Source organism: Schistocerca americana, chromosome 11 (genome assembly GCF_021461395.2).
Source record: "Schistocerca americana isolate TAMUIC-IGC-003095 chromosome 11, iqSchAmer2.1, whole genome shotgun sequence".
NCBI lineage: Eukaryota > Metazoa > Arthropoda > Insecta > Orthoptera > Acrididae > Schistocerca > Schistocerca americana.
Window position 1 is genome coordinate 190,039,885 of NC_060129.1, and position 19,018 is coordinate 190,058,902.

The 19,018-nt window shown below is 40.9% G+C and overlaps 1 protein-coding gene across 1 annotated transcript in view; it reads right to left on the reverse strand.

The window, feature by feature from the left end:
- Window positions 1-19,018, reverse strand: part of LOC124553537 (ankyrin-3-like) — a 92,152-nt gene that overhangs the window by 57,737 nt on the left and 15,397 nt on the right. Inside the window, exons 4-10 of the mRNA XM_047127385.1 lie at window positions 17,089-17,485; window positions 13,239-13,466; window positions 12,908-12,935; window positions 10,443-10,657; window positions 5,293-5,412; window positions 4,120-4,245; window positions 1,406-1,661 (exon numbers count right to left, since the gene is read on the reverse strand). Coding sequence (XP_046983341.1) covers window positions 1,406-1,661; window positions 4,120-4,245; window positions 5,293-5,412; window positions 10,443-10,657; window positions 12,908-12,935; window positions 13,239-13,466; window positions 17,089-17,485 — 1,370 coding nt within the window. The remainder of the gene's footprint in view (window positions 1-1,405; window positions 1,662-4,119; window positions 4,246-5,292; window positions 5,413-10,442; window positions 10,658-12,907; window positions 12,936-13,238; window positions 13,467-17,088; window positions 17,486-19,018) is intronic.

Below are 19,018 nucleotides of genomic sequence, written 5' to 3' on the forward strand. Positions count from 1 at the left end.
TTTTTTTTTTTTTTTTTTGTCTGGTGAATTTTTCCACAAATATTGGATGTGAGATTTTAATGTTGCGGGTGGGCTTGGTCACTCGGTGTTTATAATTGTCATCCAGCCACAGCCATCTGTCCCCTTTTTACTGTGTCTTTACTGGTATTTTAGCCACTGTTTCCTCTAGTTGTCATCTGGTGTCTCGTCAGGGCTTTGTTACTGGCCTTTCTGAAACTCATCTTGTCATGATTACCTTTCAGTTCTTGTGGAGCTAAGCAACTTGTTCTTCCATTTTATTGAGTTTTCATCACGATCGTCAGTATATAATTAACCTAAGGCCCTGATAACCTTGTTGTTCAGTGCCCTAAGTCGTCGTCGTCGTCATCATCTCCTCCTTCCCACCAAATTGTGCCGGTCACCAGTTGCCAAATTAGAAAACACTGCATCCCAATAGTAAGGTTCCCCTCCCCCATCTCCAAACCAGAGACTCTCATAAAAAATAACACATCACTTTCTGATGTCAGTCACAAAATAAAATACGCCCCAACTATTAAAAATGCTCAGTTCAACTCTGTGTGCGACGTCACACTCTAGTATGCCAATCACGTTTTCCCACCTACATAGCTGGCCTCACATCAGTGGTGCTTACAAATTTGAATAATTTAGTAACACTTACTTCATGGTATACCAGGATTTAATCTGCTTCATCTGCAGCATCGTATGACAGACCTGAGTTACACGGGACGAAATCGCCCTCAGTGTGTCAGTGACCACTGTCACGCAAGCTGGACATAAGCATTAGGCTACCCACACTCATGAAGGTTAACAGCTTGCAGCCCCCCCCCCCCCCACCTGTCTTCTGTGATACAGTGAGTCCCCAATTCTGTAAACCAAACAGAAAAACAGTGCACATGCAAGCTGTGCCTAATGCGCATGAGTCAGATTAAAAATATTTCTCTCCACAAAGGACGACGACGGTTTGTGTATTTTGTCTCATTGTATTTGATGCGCTCTCTCTCTCTCTCTCTCTCTCTCTCTCTCTCTCTCTCTCTCTCTCTCTCTCTCTCTCTCTCTACATGTACAAGGGGGACCCAAAAGAAACTGGACTCTGAGGGCGCTGCCACTCATAGACGTAGTGCATGGTTCTCATGCTAGATGGTGTTAGTAGAGACCTTCATGAAACAGCTGTGCAGACGGCTTCAGTGTAGAGCTGAACGTGCAAGTGTGGTATTCTCTTTCTCTGACTGTTGGCGGGTTACCTCTTCGAAGTCGTTATGGCAACTTTAAAAGAAGTGTGTGTGTGTGTGTGTGTGTGTGTGTGTGTGTGTGTGTGTGTGTGTGTGTGTGTGTGTGTGTGTGTGTGTGTGTGTGTTTGTGTGTGGAAACTTCTGTTTCCTGCTTAAAAAAACTGCAACACACACACCGTGCTGCGATGTCAGCACCACACACTCTGCCATCCTCCAATGTAAAACCCTGGACCGACTGGTCTTCACAAGCCTCCTTAAGGGGAGGGGGCTTACATGTCTCTGCAGGTGCCTGTGGCTTTGCCACATTTCCCTTCCTTTCTGGGACCTCGACCGTGTACCCCCAACAAATGAAGTGCTGCACAGTCACAGCCTTGACAACTGGTACGTGCAAACCACCACTGGCAGCTTCTGCGATGTGGTGCGGCAGCCTAGCTGTGAAGACAGGGCTTCTGGCTGCCAGTATTACTCTGTGTGCCTCCGTCTTGCCATCTCTGGTAGCCGTTTGAAGCACAGAGCATTAGACTACTGAATTTCTGGTGGAAATTGATTAAATTGAATACACACTGAAGAAATGAAAATGACAATTTATTGCTTTTATTACATTTGAATGAATGTTGGAGGGTGTCTTCATTTGAAGCCACTGTGGCAAATCTTAGAGACACTAACAATACGTGAAAATCATGAGACATACCCTGGATAGGCTCAAAATAACTAATTATGGAAAAGGAACGAAACAAATCTTCTTAGACAACAAGCACGAGCATACACCACTTTTTAAAAACTCCATCAGTATCTATGAAGGGTTTTTCCATACCACAGTTGGCATAACATTTTAGAAGTCCGTGCTGTAGCATGTGTTGTGCTTCTGACCTTCTCTTTTCTGTGGGCACCTGTGGTTTGAACCTGTCATGATGTGGTGTATTACGTGATGAACCTGGTAAACCTGTCACATATCTGGTATGTGCTAAACCAGCTACAACATACCTTCTAAATTTTTTAGACTTGCAAACTCCCACCAGTGTACATCACAACTGATACATCAACAAAATACCAAGAGAATATTACCAAGGACCTTCCTGCTTTTCTTTCAGTTGTATAACACCCTGTGTTCACATGATATGACCTAGCAGGAATTTGCTTTTTGCTACCATCAGCCTCCTTTCTGTTCACAACTGAAACATCTGGAGGATTTTATGAGAAATGGTCCTTCCATTTTTTATAGAGGGTATTCCATCATTCCTCACTGACCAATCAAATTCCACTCTACTGAGTTCTTTATCGCGCTTCGTTTGTTCCAGACCTTTGGGTCACAACTGTGTATCTCACATTGTTTGTTTTTCCACTAAAGGCAAACTTGTGAAGCAGTTACCAAAAACATGTAATGTTTCCATTCCAGACACTCCCACAAGTAAAATCAAACCATTTCTCCTAAATTAATGTCAGCTGTACCTATGTTCCTAGTGTACACTGGACTCGCATTCTGGAGGATGTGTCCAGCCAAACTAATTTCAGTTTTCTGTGATTTCCCAAAATCGCTCCAGGCAAATACCCGGATAGCTCCTTTGAAAGGTCACAGCAGACTTCCTTCCCTAATCTGATGAGACCGATGACCTCGCTGTCTGGTCTCCTCCCTCAGAACAACCCAACCCTGGCGTAAACTTCAAAATCACAAACAAATCCTAATTTATTAGCCCAAAGCCAAACTGTATATTCCCTTCTGATGAGCTTCTTTGGCATTTATTGTTTATAACCAATCCTATCTTTTGATGTCACAATGCATTCATCAACTGGTTCACTTTAGGTGGGCCATAACTCTCTTCAAAATTTTTACTCAATATGTCAAGCACAGGTCTTAACGTACAAAGCTTACTGTAATTTGGAGACTGTGTCTTGGCATCACATTGTTATTCAAATGAATGTGTGGTGGTAACCCTCCAAATCTATTTACGGACATGAGTGAAGTTGCGCATTTGTCCCTAAACTGTTTAGAGCAAGACCAACTTCCATGGTACCTTAGGTTGTTTTGTACTCAAAAGAATTCCTTTTGCTATAAAAACAAACATTTTGTCTTTGGTTACTGGTTTAAATGGTTCATTTTTTAGAGGCATTCAAGTTAGTGTGAAATGCTGTGTAACCAATCAAATTGTCACAGAAAAAATTGAAATCGTCTGGTGCCATGTTGTTACCTTCATCTTTCAATTTGCCCTTTATACCAACATACTCATTGTAGTCAGCACACTTTGTACTACAACAAATTTTAGTCCATTAGAGAAGATAAAGGCAAACCATCATCACTGCTAAAATTGTATTCATCATCACTTTCACTCTCAAATGATTAGGCCCCACATGATTTTATGTGGTGTCTTCCAGTGTCACTTTCTTCTGCCGTGATGTCTAGAACTGAATCAGGATTAGTATCAAGGTCACATTGATCACTTCTAATTTGGGTTCAGACATAACTTCATCCAAAAGGTCTAATATTCGCTTCACATGTGATGATTTCCTACTGGTTTAGTTCTGGGGAAGAAAAGATACAGGTTAGGTTTGGACAAATCTGGTGAAGCCTCAGTAGCCACATATGAAGCCACTACATTGTGACATTTGTTCACTACTTTTCAGCAACACTATTACAAAAATGAATTCCATCATGCTTTATCAGTCATTTTGCAGTGGTGGTACTTTTTGCAGAGTTCCTTGTAACCTGTCTATTTACATTTACTGTTACAAAAGTAAATTAATAAACTAGGCAGCCTGGGACATTATCGGTAACTTACATAATTTCGGGACCTTAATTTCCTGTATTTTGCATCTGCAGGCACTCCTTAGCTCATCAAAAAGTATGGATGCCTATAATCTGTTCACTACTGTAACCGCTGAATTAAGTACTCACAGTATTCACTGATAATTGTATCAGATGAAATTGTTTCAGCTGTGTTGTCAAATAGGTTGACATTAATTCTCAGCAACTTGTTCTGAACTGTAGACAGATTGTTAAATGTGTTTTCCATTCTACCACCTGTAAATAAGACAGCCATGGAAGTACATTTTTTGATCAACTTGAAGCCTGACCAAATGAGATTCTAAACTGAAATCTATTTAGTCACCCTTCACAACAAACACTGTGTGCTAGGTAAGCTTTTTCTCTTTGTGAGCATTCTAAAACCAATATTTTTTCCAAATGTTTTGTTCAGTGTTGCACAACACGGAACTTTATTTACCATTGCTAAAATTCTTAGTGTTGGAAACAAATCTTTTGCTTTCACCAAGAACATCTGTGGCAGTCTTATCTGCAACACTGATACTTGTGAATGCCTTCTCACAGAGTTAATAAGAGGTTTCTCCTTACACAGAGCCAGTTAACGTAGGTAACTTACCTGTGCTTCTTCACTTGCGGTAACCCAATGATGTACTCAGGAGTTGCAGTCTCATAAGTAACCCCCCCTTGCCCTGCCATATGCTGGCAGCAATACGACAGCTAAGAACAGGGATGCCAGTGCTGACACGAATGAAAATGCACACATAAATTTCAGACGGTGTTTAAGAAATGCTGAAAACTACTGCAGAAGAGAATCTGAGATAAGACTTTGGAAAATGACTTCAAAGTATGCCACATTGGAAAGTCATCGAAAATGATCATGTATATTTGGAACATGGTGAGGTTCAACTTCTACATCGTGAGGTTCAAATACTACAAATGCTACTCTGGAGCAGTGTCAATAAGAGCTCTGCAATCCTGTGCCTGTCAAACATGTGACCTACTGCCAGCAAACGAAGTGTAAAAAAACTACTGTTTGGAAAGCTCAAGGATGTTGAAGGTAGCAGTTTAGGAAGTTTCACATGCTGAAGTAAGACCAGTATGAGGAGAAGAAAGAAGGGGAAGGGGGAAGAAGAGCAGGTAAATATTTGAATAATTCAATGACATATATTTAGCAGTTTACCAGGGCTTTACTTGCAAAATCTGCAAATGGTAGTACAGCCCCATGTTACTCGGGACAAATCCTGCTCAGTATATCTAGGACTGCCTTCCTATTGTATGCCAGGGCTAGCTCGAGAGGCATCTTACCATAGCTGGGAGCAGACCTGTCCATCCCCAACTGCAACAGCAGGTTCACAACAGCTGCTTCACCATATGTGGCGGCAATCTGCAAAGCCGTCTGCCCACAGCCATCCCACGCGTCTTTGTCTGCACCGTGAAACAGCAGGACCATCACGACACCCTGTCTGCCGTATGCTGCTGCTACGTGGAGGGTAGTCTGCTGCGAGTCACTCCGTACAGTGACGTTGGCACCTGACTTCAGCAGCCAGTTTACAGCTGAGGTGTCGCCATCCTGTGAATTGCTGTGTAGCCGTTTTCACACTGGCTGTTGATGTCCATTCCATGTTGCAGGATCACAAACAGTTCAGCCAAGTTTCCATACTTGGCAGCTTCATGTGTCCCCCCTTTGTGACGCTGGCAAACATAGAGATGATTTCTCACAGAAATTTGTCACAGTAGATGATGGCAAAATCATTAACCAAACCAATTGAATGCTACAAACCCACACAGTGAGAAATCTGTACTAAGATTTGAAAGTTTGCTCCAGCATGGGGAAGGAGATTGTGAAGTCACACAGAATTACTTGACGTTTTTAGAACTCTAAGAAACTTCATTGGGTGGTATACCGCATTAGAGCTGGCACAGGAAGCGAAAACCCGACAGATCACCAATTTCGTTGAACATTTGCACCGACTTAGTACATATAAATGTGTGAAACTCCTGTGGTACAAAAGTGTTGCTCAACCTTTTTTGAGAAATTGGCACTCTAAATTTCACCAGTCTGTCGGGTACCATAAAACAAAGACAGCCATCTTACAGTTACATTAATGTAACCAGTTACGACAGCGTGACCTCATACTGCTTGTCAGTCTAATCCTTCATGCTACCCATCCACTGCACATTTATTGTTATGACAAATGATGTTTAATCTTAAATAATAAAAATAGAAATAATAATAAAAATAATATAAATACACATGTGGGAGTTACTATAAAGATATAATGAAGAGTTGTGACAAATTTACCATTTCTCTCCCAATACACTTCAGCATATCACAGTCAAGTTGTACCTGACTACATGTTGTTGTTGTGGTCTTCAGTCCTGAGACTGGTTTGATCCAGCTCTCCATGCTACTCTATACTGTGCAAGCTTCTTCATCTCCTAGTACCTACTGCAACCTACATCCTTCTGAATCTGCTTAGTGTATCCATCTCTTGGTCTCCTTCTACAATTATTACCTTCCACGCTGCCCTCCGATGCTAAATTTGTGATCCCTTGATGCCTCAGAACATGTTCTACCTACCGGTTCCTTCTTCTAGTCAAGTTGTCCCACAAACTCCTCTTCTCCCCAATCCTATTCAATACCTCCTCATTAGTTAGGTGATCTACCCATCTAATATTCAGCATTCTTCTGTAGCACCACATTTCGAAAGCTTCTATTCTCTTCTTGTCCAAACTAGTTATCGTCCATGTTTCACTTCCATACTTTCAGAAAAGACTTCCTGACACTTAAATCTATACTCGATGTTAGCAAATTTCTCTTCTTCAGAAACACTTTCCTTGCCATTGCCAGTCTACATTTTATATCCTCTGTACTTCAACCATCATCAGTTTCTTTGCTCCCCAAATAGCAAAACCCCTTTACTTACTACTTTAAGTATCTCATTTCCTAATCTAATTCCCTCAGCATCACCTGACTTAATTCGACTACATTCCATTATCCTCGTTTTGCTTTTATTGATGTTCATCTTGTATCCTCCTTTCAAGACACTGTCCATTCCGTTCAACTGCTCTTCCAAGTCCTTCGCTGTCTCTGACAGAATTACAATGTCATTGGTGATCCTCAAAGTATTTATTTCTTTTCCATGGATTTTAATACCTAAACTGAATTTTTCTTTTGTTTCCTTTGCTGCTTGCTCAATATACTGATTAACATTTGGGGTATGCTACAACCCCGTCTCACTCCCTTCCCAACCACTGCTTCCCTTTCATGCCCCTCGACTCTTATAACTGTCATCTGCTTTCTGTACAAATTGTAAGTAGCCTTTCGTTCGCTGTATTTTACTCCTGCCACCCTCAGAATTTGAAAGAGTATTCCAGTCTACATTGTCAAAAGCTTTCTCAAAGTCTACAAATGCTAGAAACGTAGGTTTGCCTTTCCTTAATCTTTCTTCTAAGTCACAGGGTCAGTATTGCCTCAAATGTTCCAACATTTCTACAGAATCCAAACTGATCTTCCCTGAGGTTTGCTTCTACCAGTTTTTCCATTCATCTGTAAGTAATTCGCATTAGAATTTAGCAGCCGTGGCTTATTAAACTGGTAGTTCGGTAATTTTCACATCTGTCATCGCCTGCTTTCTTTGGGATTGGAATTATTATATTCTTCTTGAAGTCTGAGGGTATTTCGCCTGTATCATACATCTTGCTCACCAGATGGTAGTTTTGTCAGGACTGGCTCTCCCAAGGCCGTCAGTAGTTCAATGGAATGTTGACTACTCCCGGGGCCTTGTTTAAACTCAGGTCTTCCAGTGCTCTGTCAAACTCTTCAGCTGACTACATAATTTATACATAAATATTCATTCCATCATGATCTCTTAGGTCAAGTATACATCTCTCAAAGTATACCACAATGATTATTGGTATAATATTTTTCCCTTTTTAAACAAATGTCTATCATAACATTAAAAGACATTTGTGAAAGCTCAGAAGAAAGCAACGACTGCCACCTCCTCTGTGCTAATACTGCTGCCCGATGACTAGCATCCTCCTGTGATATTTGACATGGTCGTGAAACTTTCAAACTGTTTCTTGCAAATGGTTTGGCAGCTCATTGTGTGAGAGCAGCTTTTAAGAAATTTAAGTAAGAAGCACAGCAAAAAGTAAGCAAAAGATCAGCAGGAAGACCTATTTTTGGTGTTCATCCACAACATGCACTTTTCCCTGAGCAACACATGTCAAGTAACTGATTTGATTTATTTCATCTCGTAACATACAATATTCGGATCATGTGATCTGTTGTACTGGAGAGATGTCAACATATAATTTTAGGGATTTAGTTTACAGTCTTAAAAATGAGTATAGTTAGCAAACAATTTTCTAGCTGTACATTTTTGAACAAGGTGTTTTTTTATATAGAGAGATGTTAGTTCCACTGTTCAAGTTATCACCTCATCATTCATAAACTCCTCCACTGAATAACATTTTTGCACTAAGAGTTCATGTAATTTTTTCTGTAGATGACCAATTTCCATGCTCAGTATATCACAGATCTTTAATTTCTTGTGTATTTTCATGCTCATGTGTTGAGTACTCATAGAATTTAGCTTTAATAGGTGTGGGTGGGAGCAAAAAATTTTACTATTGCCTAGTTGGGTATATGTTTGAAGTGAGTCTTTGAAAAGTTCAGGTTTAATGTACAGGGAAATTAGAATTTCAAGAATGTATAGTGATGGTACAGATAATATATTTTGTTTCAAACAATAGGTGACATGTGCGGCACACACCTTCCAAATGATTCTTCTTTGAAGTTTTAATATCCTTACCATGTAACTTGAATTACCCCAAAAAATTATGCCACATCTGATGACAGATTCGAAGTAACTATGGTACACAATTTTTCGTCTGTCCATGCCTCTTACATCATGTAACATTCCAATTGCAAAAGAAAGGCTATTTGGTTTGTTAACTAAATATTGATTATGGCTGCCAGCATATGTTTTTGTCGAATTTTAGTCCTAAGAATTTCACTGTGGTTGCTGGTTTTATCTTCTCATTTTTATGTATGATATAGATCTCACTTGTTTTACATTGTTTTGTTTAAAACTGTGGGAGTTGTGTTTTTGTAATATTTAGTTTCAGACCATTTAATCGCAGAGCTATTTTTTCAGTCAGCAATGAAGTATCATTTGCAAATAGGACTGGCTTTGCATTGACGTCCAAGGGTAAATCATTTATATAAAGCTGGGAGAGAATCGGTCCCAAAACCGATCACTGGGGACACCTAGTGATATAGATCCCCATTTCGATGAGTAATTTGCAGAGTTAGATGTTGTTATAACTCTTTGCTTCCTGTTTGTCAAATAAGAGGTCTCCTGCTGATCCCATATCTCTCTAATTTATAGAGCAGTATGGAGTAATTCAGTGGCTCTGGTTTGTATATAGCAGCATGCATGGTGGATGAGATAAAGTTATTCTGAGGCTGATTGTACATATAAGTATTTTTTCATATTGAAATACCCAGTCCTCGTAACTGTTCAGACAGCTGCTCATTTGAGCTTACACCACCCAAAATTTAATTCCAGCACTTCATACTGAATATGTACGCACGGTTTTCTATGACAAAGTTTACATCATTTTAAATCACTACATTCAGTTAAAACATAAAAATGGGAAACAGTGCACATGCAATATATACTTAATGCCCACAGCAGTCAGGTTAAGAATATCACTTTCTCTCTACAAGAAAGCACAATTGTGTTGAGTTTTTATCTCTAAGTTACCAGTCTAGTCTACATTTATATCCCAAATGTGCATTAAATTATGGTAACAACTGACCGTAGTCTGCAACATTGCATTCAAAAATACAACAAAAGGATATCAATGATTCATTATATCTTCAAAGCACAAAAATGCTCGTGGAGTGTTTCCTTACAGAATATGCATATCGACAGTCGTGATTGTGAATTGTGTGAGGTTTACACTAGCAAAATATGGATGGAAGGAGGCTTACTAGTTGTCTCAAATCATTCCTTTGGAAAGTGTTTTGAGAGAAAGCTCAGTACTTTGTAGGTGCAACTTTATAAAGACAGAGGAAAGTAAAATCTTATTAACCTCATTTTTGCTTCGACCAACTGCGAGATTTCTGCCATTAGCTGTGGGTGGCAGCTGGCCACTCCCTCTCTCCAGCCCTCCACTTTCAAGTCCTCCGGAGGATCCTGGGAGATCACCTCGAGGCCAGCACCGCACACTCTGCCACATTTTCTACGGTCAAATTCTGGACCAACTGGTCCTCAAGAGCATCCTTCAGTAGAGAGAGGTCATATTTGTCGGCAGCTACCAGTAACTGTGCCATCTTGCGGATCCTCTTTCGCCCCATAGAACAGTAGCACCATCTCAGCACCCCCTCGGCAATATCCTGCCACTACAGGGAGGGCTATCTGCTGCCAGTCATTTCTTACCGTGGCATCGGCACCCGACCCCGGCAGGTAGTTTACGGCCATGATGCACGATGTCGCCAGCCTTCACCCCCTCCCCCCTACACAGTGCGGTGTAGCCATTTTCACACTGGCTGTCGACGTGTATTCCCTGTGTGAGGATCTTCGCCAGTTCGGCAAAGTTTCCGTTCTCTGCAGCTTCCTGCATTCGATTCTCCATGATGCGTTGCTTTGTGGCACTGTGGTGAGCAAAGAGCTTTATTAATTACCACAGAAATATATTGCTGCAGTGGAAAATCACAATCTTTAACTACACCTGTTGAATTTTATAAACCCAGTTCATTAGCAAGCAATGTGTAAAGGTTGACAGTTTGTTCCAGTGTGGGAAGGATATTTTGGGGTTACACAGAATTACTTGACATTTTTAGAACTGAAAGTAATGTCAGAAGGTGGTGTTTCACAGTACATCTCATGTGGGAAGCAAACATCCTACAAAATCCTCTGTTCAGGGTTACTTTTCCTTATGCAGAAAACTAATTTTGGCAGGTCACGTGCTAAAGACCCATCCTTTATTTTTACTATGTGAATTAAATGTTGAACTATGGCGTTTGGCATATATCCTCAAGTGAGAGTTTTGTCCATGATTTAATGTGATGGGTGGTATCTGAGTAAAACAAATTTTCATTTAAATACTTGATTTTTATTCACTAACACCATCTATTAACTCTAAATATAAATGTCGATAGTCAAAACTGTTAACAGTTCTGTTAGTGTTAAAATTCTATTTAATGACAAAGTGTATAGCAGCATTACTGGCTCACCTGAGTTTACACACTGATAAAGTATAGCGGCATATGAAACTTTGAGAGGGAACCCAAAAATAACATGAATCAAGTGGTTCCGTGTCAATGCTTTGTAATTACATATTGTACCACTAGGTAGTGCTACTTTGTAGCCTCCCACAATGCTCAGTTATGTGGTATCAGTCAGTTCACTGGTATGTTTCTTGTGTTCTGTTGCTTGCATTCCTATTTCTACCTTCTAGCATTTAATGATGTGGTAAACAAGTAGAAAAGAATTAGTGTGAAATTTTGTTGTCTGTTAGAGAAAACCGCAGCAGAGACTATTGGGATGCTTTGGTAAGCCCTTTTAATGATGGTACTTCAGGGAAATCACTTCTCTAGAAGTAGTTTTCTCATTTCAACTGAGGTAACATATCTACTGGAAACGTACTGCGTGCCATGGTTGTAATAGGATGTCAAGAGATGATGAAAACATTGCTATGAGCAATTGATGGTCATCATTGGACGATTGACCAAATTTCTGAGGAAAGAAAGGTGTCGTGGAGCACAGTCCAGCAAATTTTAATCGAAGATTTGTACATAAGATGGGTGTCTGTAGAATTGGTGACTCACTTCCTCACTGCTGCCTGAAGAGAAAACCGTTTCAATGTTTGCCACAGCTTGATGAGAGAAGTGCAAAACTATCCAAATTTTCCTAAAATAATTGTGATCGGGAATGAGAATCAGTGCTACAGGTACGATACGGAATCGAGGAGTCAAAGCAAGTGTGGAGCCAGCAGAAAAATCTTAATATCACGATGACACGAGTAAGCATGTCCAAAGTGAAAACAATGTTGTTCTGTGTTTTTGATGTCAGTGAAATTGCCCACAAGGAGTTTGTTCCTCCAGCACAAACAGTGACCCACCATTATCTGGAAGTCTTATGTAGATTACAAGAGAGTGTGACGGAATCAGCCAGAACTGGTGAAAGGTGAACTGGTTGCTCCACCATGGCAATGCTCCAGCCCACATAGCTCTGGTGGTCCAACAGTCTGTGGCGGGAAACAACACAGTGCTTGTGCCTCGTGCATCGTACTCACCCCATCAGGCTCTCTCTGATGTTTTTGTTTCCACAGGTGAAGCAAACTCTGAAAGAATAGTAATTCATTTGTGTGAATGACATCAAAAAACAGGGTAGCAGCTTTGAACAGTATCCTGCCACATGAGTTCTGGAACTGTTTTCAGCAGTAACAAAAGCATTGGGCCGAGTGCATCATTGCACATGGATGGTACTTTGAAGGGAAATTAAAGTACTTTAAATGTAGGGTTCAATAAAAATGCGTTATTGAGCTGCTTGTAAACCAACAATTCCTGATAGAAAGCAGTGACTGAGATTTCGGTGAGTTACCCCTCAAACTCGCATAAAACAAAAGATTGTCGATCCTCAGACAGGCAAGTGACCCAATTTGCCAGTGTCGCTGTACGCTGCTGAGATGCAGACCGTCTTGAAGCTGACGTGGACAGCTCTCCGTCAAAACTCGAAGGTGCTGCAGTCTACACAGACAGCGAACTGAAGACACTGGTGTGGAATCCACACTGATGGGACATTGTGACAGTACGTGCTCCACCACAGCATCACACGGAGTCCCCGACGGTGACTCCGACGTCACCGAATGGCTACTCCTCGAAATATTGGCTGCCACTTACGTGACAAGTGCAGGACGCTCCTCTTCTCCTGTAAAGCCAAGACAATGGAATCATTTTCTGCCAAGTTCCAGGCCATAGGTAATCAGGGAAATGAACTCAATGATTTGGCAGCTTAGGGGGCTTGCTCCCCTCATTTGTGACCAGGAAGCCCATGTGGTGTCGGTGGACCGCACGGTTGCTGAAAGTGAGGAATAATGAAGTACGTTCTGTAAAACATTGTGTGACTGTGGTCTACCTCTTTCCAACTCCAATTTCTGAAGGAGTAGCCCTTAAACGGCTTGGAATGGGACAGGCTTGCGAGCATACGTGCTGCGATGTCAGCACCACACACTCTGCCATCCTCCAATGTAAAACCCTGGACTCTGGTCTTCACAAGCCTCCTTAAGGAGAGGGGGCTTACACGTCTCTGCAGGTGCCTGTGGCTTTGCCGCATTTCCCTTCCTTTCTGGGACCTCGTCCGTGTACCCCCAACAAATGAAGTGCTGCACAGTCACAGCCTTGACAACTGGTACGTGCAAACCACCACTGGCAGCTTCTGCGATGTGGTGCTGCAGCCTAGCTGTGAAGACAGGGCTTCTGGCTGCCAGTATTACTCTGTGTGCCTCCGTATTGCCATCTCTGGTAACCCTTTCAAGCACAGACCATTAAGCCACTGAATTTATGGTGGAAATTGCTTAAATACACACTGAAGAAATGAAAATGACAATTTATTGCTTTTTATACATTTGAATGAATGTTGAAGGGTGTCTTCATTTGAAGCCACTGTGGCAAGTCTTAGCGACACTCACAATATGTGAAAAACTTGCAACATACCCTGGATATGAATGAATGAAACCTTCTCGGGTGACAAGCATAAGCAAACATCACCTTTTAAAACTCCATCGGGATCAATGAAGGTGTTTTTCATACCACAGTTGGCATTACATTTTAGAATCCCGTGCTGTAGCATGTTTTGCTTCTGACTTTCTCTTTTCTGTGGGCACCTGTGGTTTGAATATCTCACGGTGTGGTGTATTATGTGATGAACATGGTAAGCCTTTCACATATCTAGTATGTGCTAAACCAGCTACAACATTCCTTCTAAATTTTTAGACTTGCAAACTCCTACCAGTGTACATCACAACTGATACATCAACAAAATACCAAGAGAATATTACCAAGGACCTTCCTGCTTTTCTTTCAGTTGTATAACATCCTTTGTTCACATGATATGACCTTGCGGCAATTTGCTTTTTTGCTACTATCAGCCTCCTTTCTGTTCACAACTGAAACATCATCTGGAGGATTGATAATAGTCAGAAGAAATTGTCCTTCCATTTTTCTAGAGGGTATTCAATCATCCCTCACTGACCATTCAGAGTCCACTCTACTGAGTTCTTTGTCATGCTTCATTTGTTCCAGACCTTCGAGGTCACAACTGCATGTCCCATGTTGTTTCAGTTTTTCCACAAAGGACACCCTTGTGAAGCAGTTATCAAAAACATTGTTTCCATTCCAGACATTCCCACAAATAAAATAAAACTATTTCTCCTAAATGAACCTCAGCTGTACCTATGTTCCTAGTGTACACTGGACTCGCATTCAGGAGGGTGATGGTTCAATCCTGTGCCCGGCCATCCTGATTTAGGTTTTCTGTGATTTCCCTAAATGGCTCCAGGCAAATGCCCAGATGGTTCCTTTTGGATGGTCACAGCCGACTTCCTTCCCTAATCCGATGAGACAGATGACCTCGCTGTCTGGTCTCCTCCCTCGGAACAACCCAACCCTAGTGTAAACTTCAAAATCACAAACAAACACTAATTTATTAGCCCAAAGCCATACCATGTATCCTCATCTGATGAGTGTCTTGGGCATTTATTATTTATTACTAATCCTATCTTTTAATGTCACCAAGCATTCATCAACTGGCTGACTTTAGGTGCGGCATAACTCTCTTCGAAAGCTTTAATCAATATGTCTATCATAGGTCTGATATTGCAAAGCTTATTGTAATTTGGAGACTCTGTTTTTGGTGTCACGTTGTTATTATTCAAATGTGTGTGTGTGTGTGTGTGTGTGTGTGTGTGTGTGTGTGTGTGTGTGTGTGTGGTGGTAACCCTTCAAACCTATTCATGGACATGAGTGAACTTGCACATTTGTCCCTCAACAGTTTACAGCAAGAGCAACTTCCATGGTAACTACGAGGTTATTTTATACCCACAAGAATTCATTTTGCTAGAAAAAACGAACCATTTAAACCAGTAACCAAAGACAAAATGTTTGTTTTTTTGAGAGGCATTAAAGTTAGTGTGAAATGCTATGTAACCAATCAAATTGTCACAGAAAAAATTGAAATCGTCTGGTGCCATGTTGTTACCTTCATCTTTCAATTTGCCTTTTATACCAACACACTCATTTTAGTCATGACGCTTTGTACTTCCACAACAAATTTTACTCCATGTATTAGTGGCAAGAGAAGATAAAGGCAAACCATCATCACTGCATCAACACTTTCACCCTCAAATGATTAGGCCTTGCATGATTTTATGTGGTGTCTTCCAGTGTCACTTTCTTCTGCAGTGAAGTCCATAATAGGATCAGGATTAGTATCAAGGTCGCTTTGATCACTTTTGTGTTCAGACATAACTTCATCCAAAAGGTCTAATATTCCTTTCACATAAGATGATTTCCTATTTATTGTGTTCTGGGGGAGAATAGATACAGGTTAGGTTTGGACACATCTGGTGAATCACAGTAGCCCCATATGAAACCACTATATTTATTATTGCGAAATCTGTTCACTACTTTGCAGCAACACTATCACAAACGAACTACATAATGCTTAGTCATTTTGCAGTAGTGGTACTTTTTGCAGAGTTCCTTGTAACCTGTCTATTTACATTTACTGTTACAAATGTAAATTAATGAACTAGGCAGCCAGGGACATTATCGGTAACTTACATAATTTCAGGACATCCATTTCCTGTATTTTGCGTCTGCAGGCACTCCTTATCTCATCAAAAAGTATGGATACCTTTAATCTCTTCACTACTGTAACCACTGAATTAAGTAATCACAGTATTCACTGATAATCTTATCAGATGACATGGTTTCAGCTGTGTTGTCAAATGGGTTGACATTAATTCTCAGCAAGTGGTCCTGACAGCCATGCAAGTACATTTTTTGATCAATTTGAAACCTGACTAAATGAGATTCTAAACTGAAATCTATTTAAAGTAGTCACCCTTCACATCAAACACAGTATGTGAGGTGAGTTTTTTCTCTTTTTAAGCAATCTAAAACCAATAATCTTTCCAATTATTTTGTTCCATATTGCACAATGTGGAACTTCATTTACCATTGCTAAAATTCTTAGTGTTGGAAACGAAGCTTTTGCTTTCACCAAGAACATCTGTGGCTGCCTTATCTGCAACACTGATACTTGTGAATGCCTTCTCACAGACTTACTAAATGAGATATCTCCTTACACAGAGCCAGTTAACATAGGTAAGTTATCTGCACTTCTTCACTTGCAGTAACGCAATGACGTACTCACGAGTTGCAGTCTTATAAGTAACCCCCCCCCCCCCCCCCTTGCCCTGCCATATGCTGGCAGCAATACGACAGCTAAGAACAGGGATGCCAGTGCTGACACGAATGAAAATGCACACATAAATTTCAGACGGTGTTTAAGAAATGCTGAAAACTACTGCAGAAGAGAATCTGAGATAAGACTTTGGAAAATGACTTCAAAGTATACCACATTGGAAAGTCATCGAAAATGATCATGTATATTTGGAACATGGTGAGGTTCAACTACTACATCGTGAGGTTCAAATACTACAAATGCTACTCTGGAGCAGTGTCAATAAGAGCTCTGCAATCCTGTGCCTGTCAAACATGTGACCTACTGCCAGCAAACTAAGTGTAAAAAAATTCTGTTTAGAAAGCTCAAGGATGTTGAAGGTAGCAGTTCAGGAAGTTTCACATGTGGAAGTGTGACCAGTACAGGGAGAAGTAAGAAGGGGGAGGAGGTAAATATTTCAATAATTCAATTATATGTATTTCACAGTATACTATGTTTTTACTTGCTTTGTCTGCAAATGGTAGTACAGCCCCGTGATACTCGGGACAAATCCTGCTCAGTATATCTAGGACTGCCCTCCTGTTGCATGCCAGGACTAGCTCCAGAGGCATCTTACCGTAGCCGGCAGCAGACTGGTCTGTCCCCAACCACAACAGCAGGTTTAAGACAGCTGCTTCACCACATCTGGCGGCAATCTGCAAAGCAGTCTGCCCACAGCCGTCCCACGCGTCTTTGTCCGCACCGTGAAACAGCAGGACCATCACGACACCCTGTCTGCCGTATGCTGCTGCTACCTGGAGGGTGGTCTGCTGCCAGTCACTCCACACAGTGACATTGGCACCTGACTCCAGCAGCCAGTTTACAGCTGAGGTGTCGCCACACTTCGCCATTCTGTGAATTGCAGTGTAGCCATTTCCACACTGGCTGTTGATGTCCATTCCATGTTGCAGGATCTCTAACAGTTCAGCCAAGTTTCCATACTTGGCAGCTTCATGTGTCCCCCCTTTGTGACACTGGCAAGCATAGAGATGATTTCTCACAGAAATTTGTCACAGTAGATGATGGCAAAATCATTAACCAAGCCAACTGAATGCTAGAAAGCCACACAATCGGTGAGAAATCTGGACTAAGATTTGAAAGTTTGCTCCAGCCACGGGAAGGAGATTGTGAGGTCACACAGAATTACTTGACGTTTTTAGAACTCTAAGAAACTTCATTGGGTGGTATACCGCATTCGAGCTGGCACAGGAAGCGTAAACCCAACAGATCACCAATTTCGTTGAACTTTTGCACCAACTTAGTACATATAAATGTGAGAAACTCCTGTGGTACAAAAGTGCTGCTCAACCTTTTTTTGAGAAATTGGCACTCTAAATTTCACCAGTCTGTCGGGTACCATAAAACAAAGCCAGCAATCTGACATGCACTTTATGCTACCAGTTACGGCAGCGTGTCCTCGAACTGCTGGTCGGTCTAGTCCTTCATGCTACCCATCCACTGCACATTTATTGTTATTACAAATGTTTAAATGTTTAAACCTAAATAATAATAAAAATAGAAATAATAATAATAATTATAATATAATATAAATAGAACTATAGAAACATAGAAATACACACGTGGCAGGTACTAAAAAGATATGAGGAGTTGTGACAAATTTACCATTTCTCTCTCAATGCACTTCAGCATATCACACGCAAGTTGTACCTGACTACATGTTGTTGTTGTGGTGGTGGTCTTCAGACCCAAGACTGGTTTGATGCAGCTCTCCATGCTACTCTATCCTGTGCAAGCTTCATCATCTCCCAGTACCTACTGCAGCCTACATCCTTCTGAATCTGCTTTGTGTATTCATCTCTTAGTCTCCTCCTACAATTTTTACCTTCCACGCTGCCCTCCGATGCAAAATTCGTCATCCCTTGATGCCTCAGAACATGTTCTACCTACTGGTCCCTTCTTCTAGTCAAGTTCTCCCACAAACTCCTCTTCTCCCCAATCCTATTCAATACCTCCTCATTAGTTATGTGATCCACCCATCTAATATTCAGCATTCTTCTGTAGCACCACATTTCGAAAGCTTCTATTCTCTTCTTGTCCAAACTATTTCTCGTCCACGTTTCACTTCCATACAAATATTTTCAGAAACTACTTCCTGACACTTACATCAATGCTCGATGTCAACATATTTCTCTTCAGAAACGCTTTTCTTGCCATTTCCAGTCTACATTTTATATCCTCCCTACTTCGACCACTATCAGTTATTTTAGTTCCCAAATAACGAAACTCATATATTAGTTTACCTGTCTCTTTTCCTAATTTAATTCCCTCAGCATCACCTGACTTAATTCAACTACATTCCATTATCCATGTTTTGCTTTTGTTGATGTTCATCTTATATCCTCCTTTCAAGACACTGTCCATCGCGTTCAACTGCTCTTCCAAGTCCTTTGCTGTTTCTGACAGAATTACAATGTCATCAGCGAACCTCAAAGTTTTTATTTCTTTTCCATGGATTTTAATACCTACACTGAATTTTTCTTTTGTTT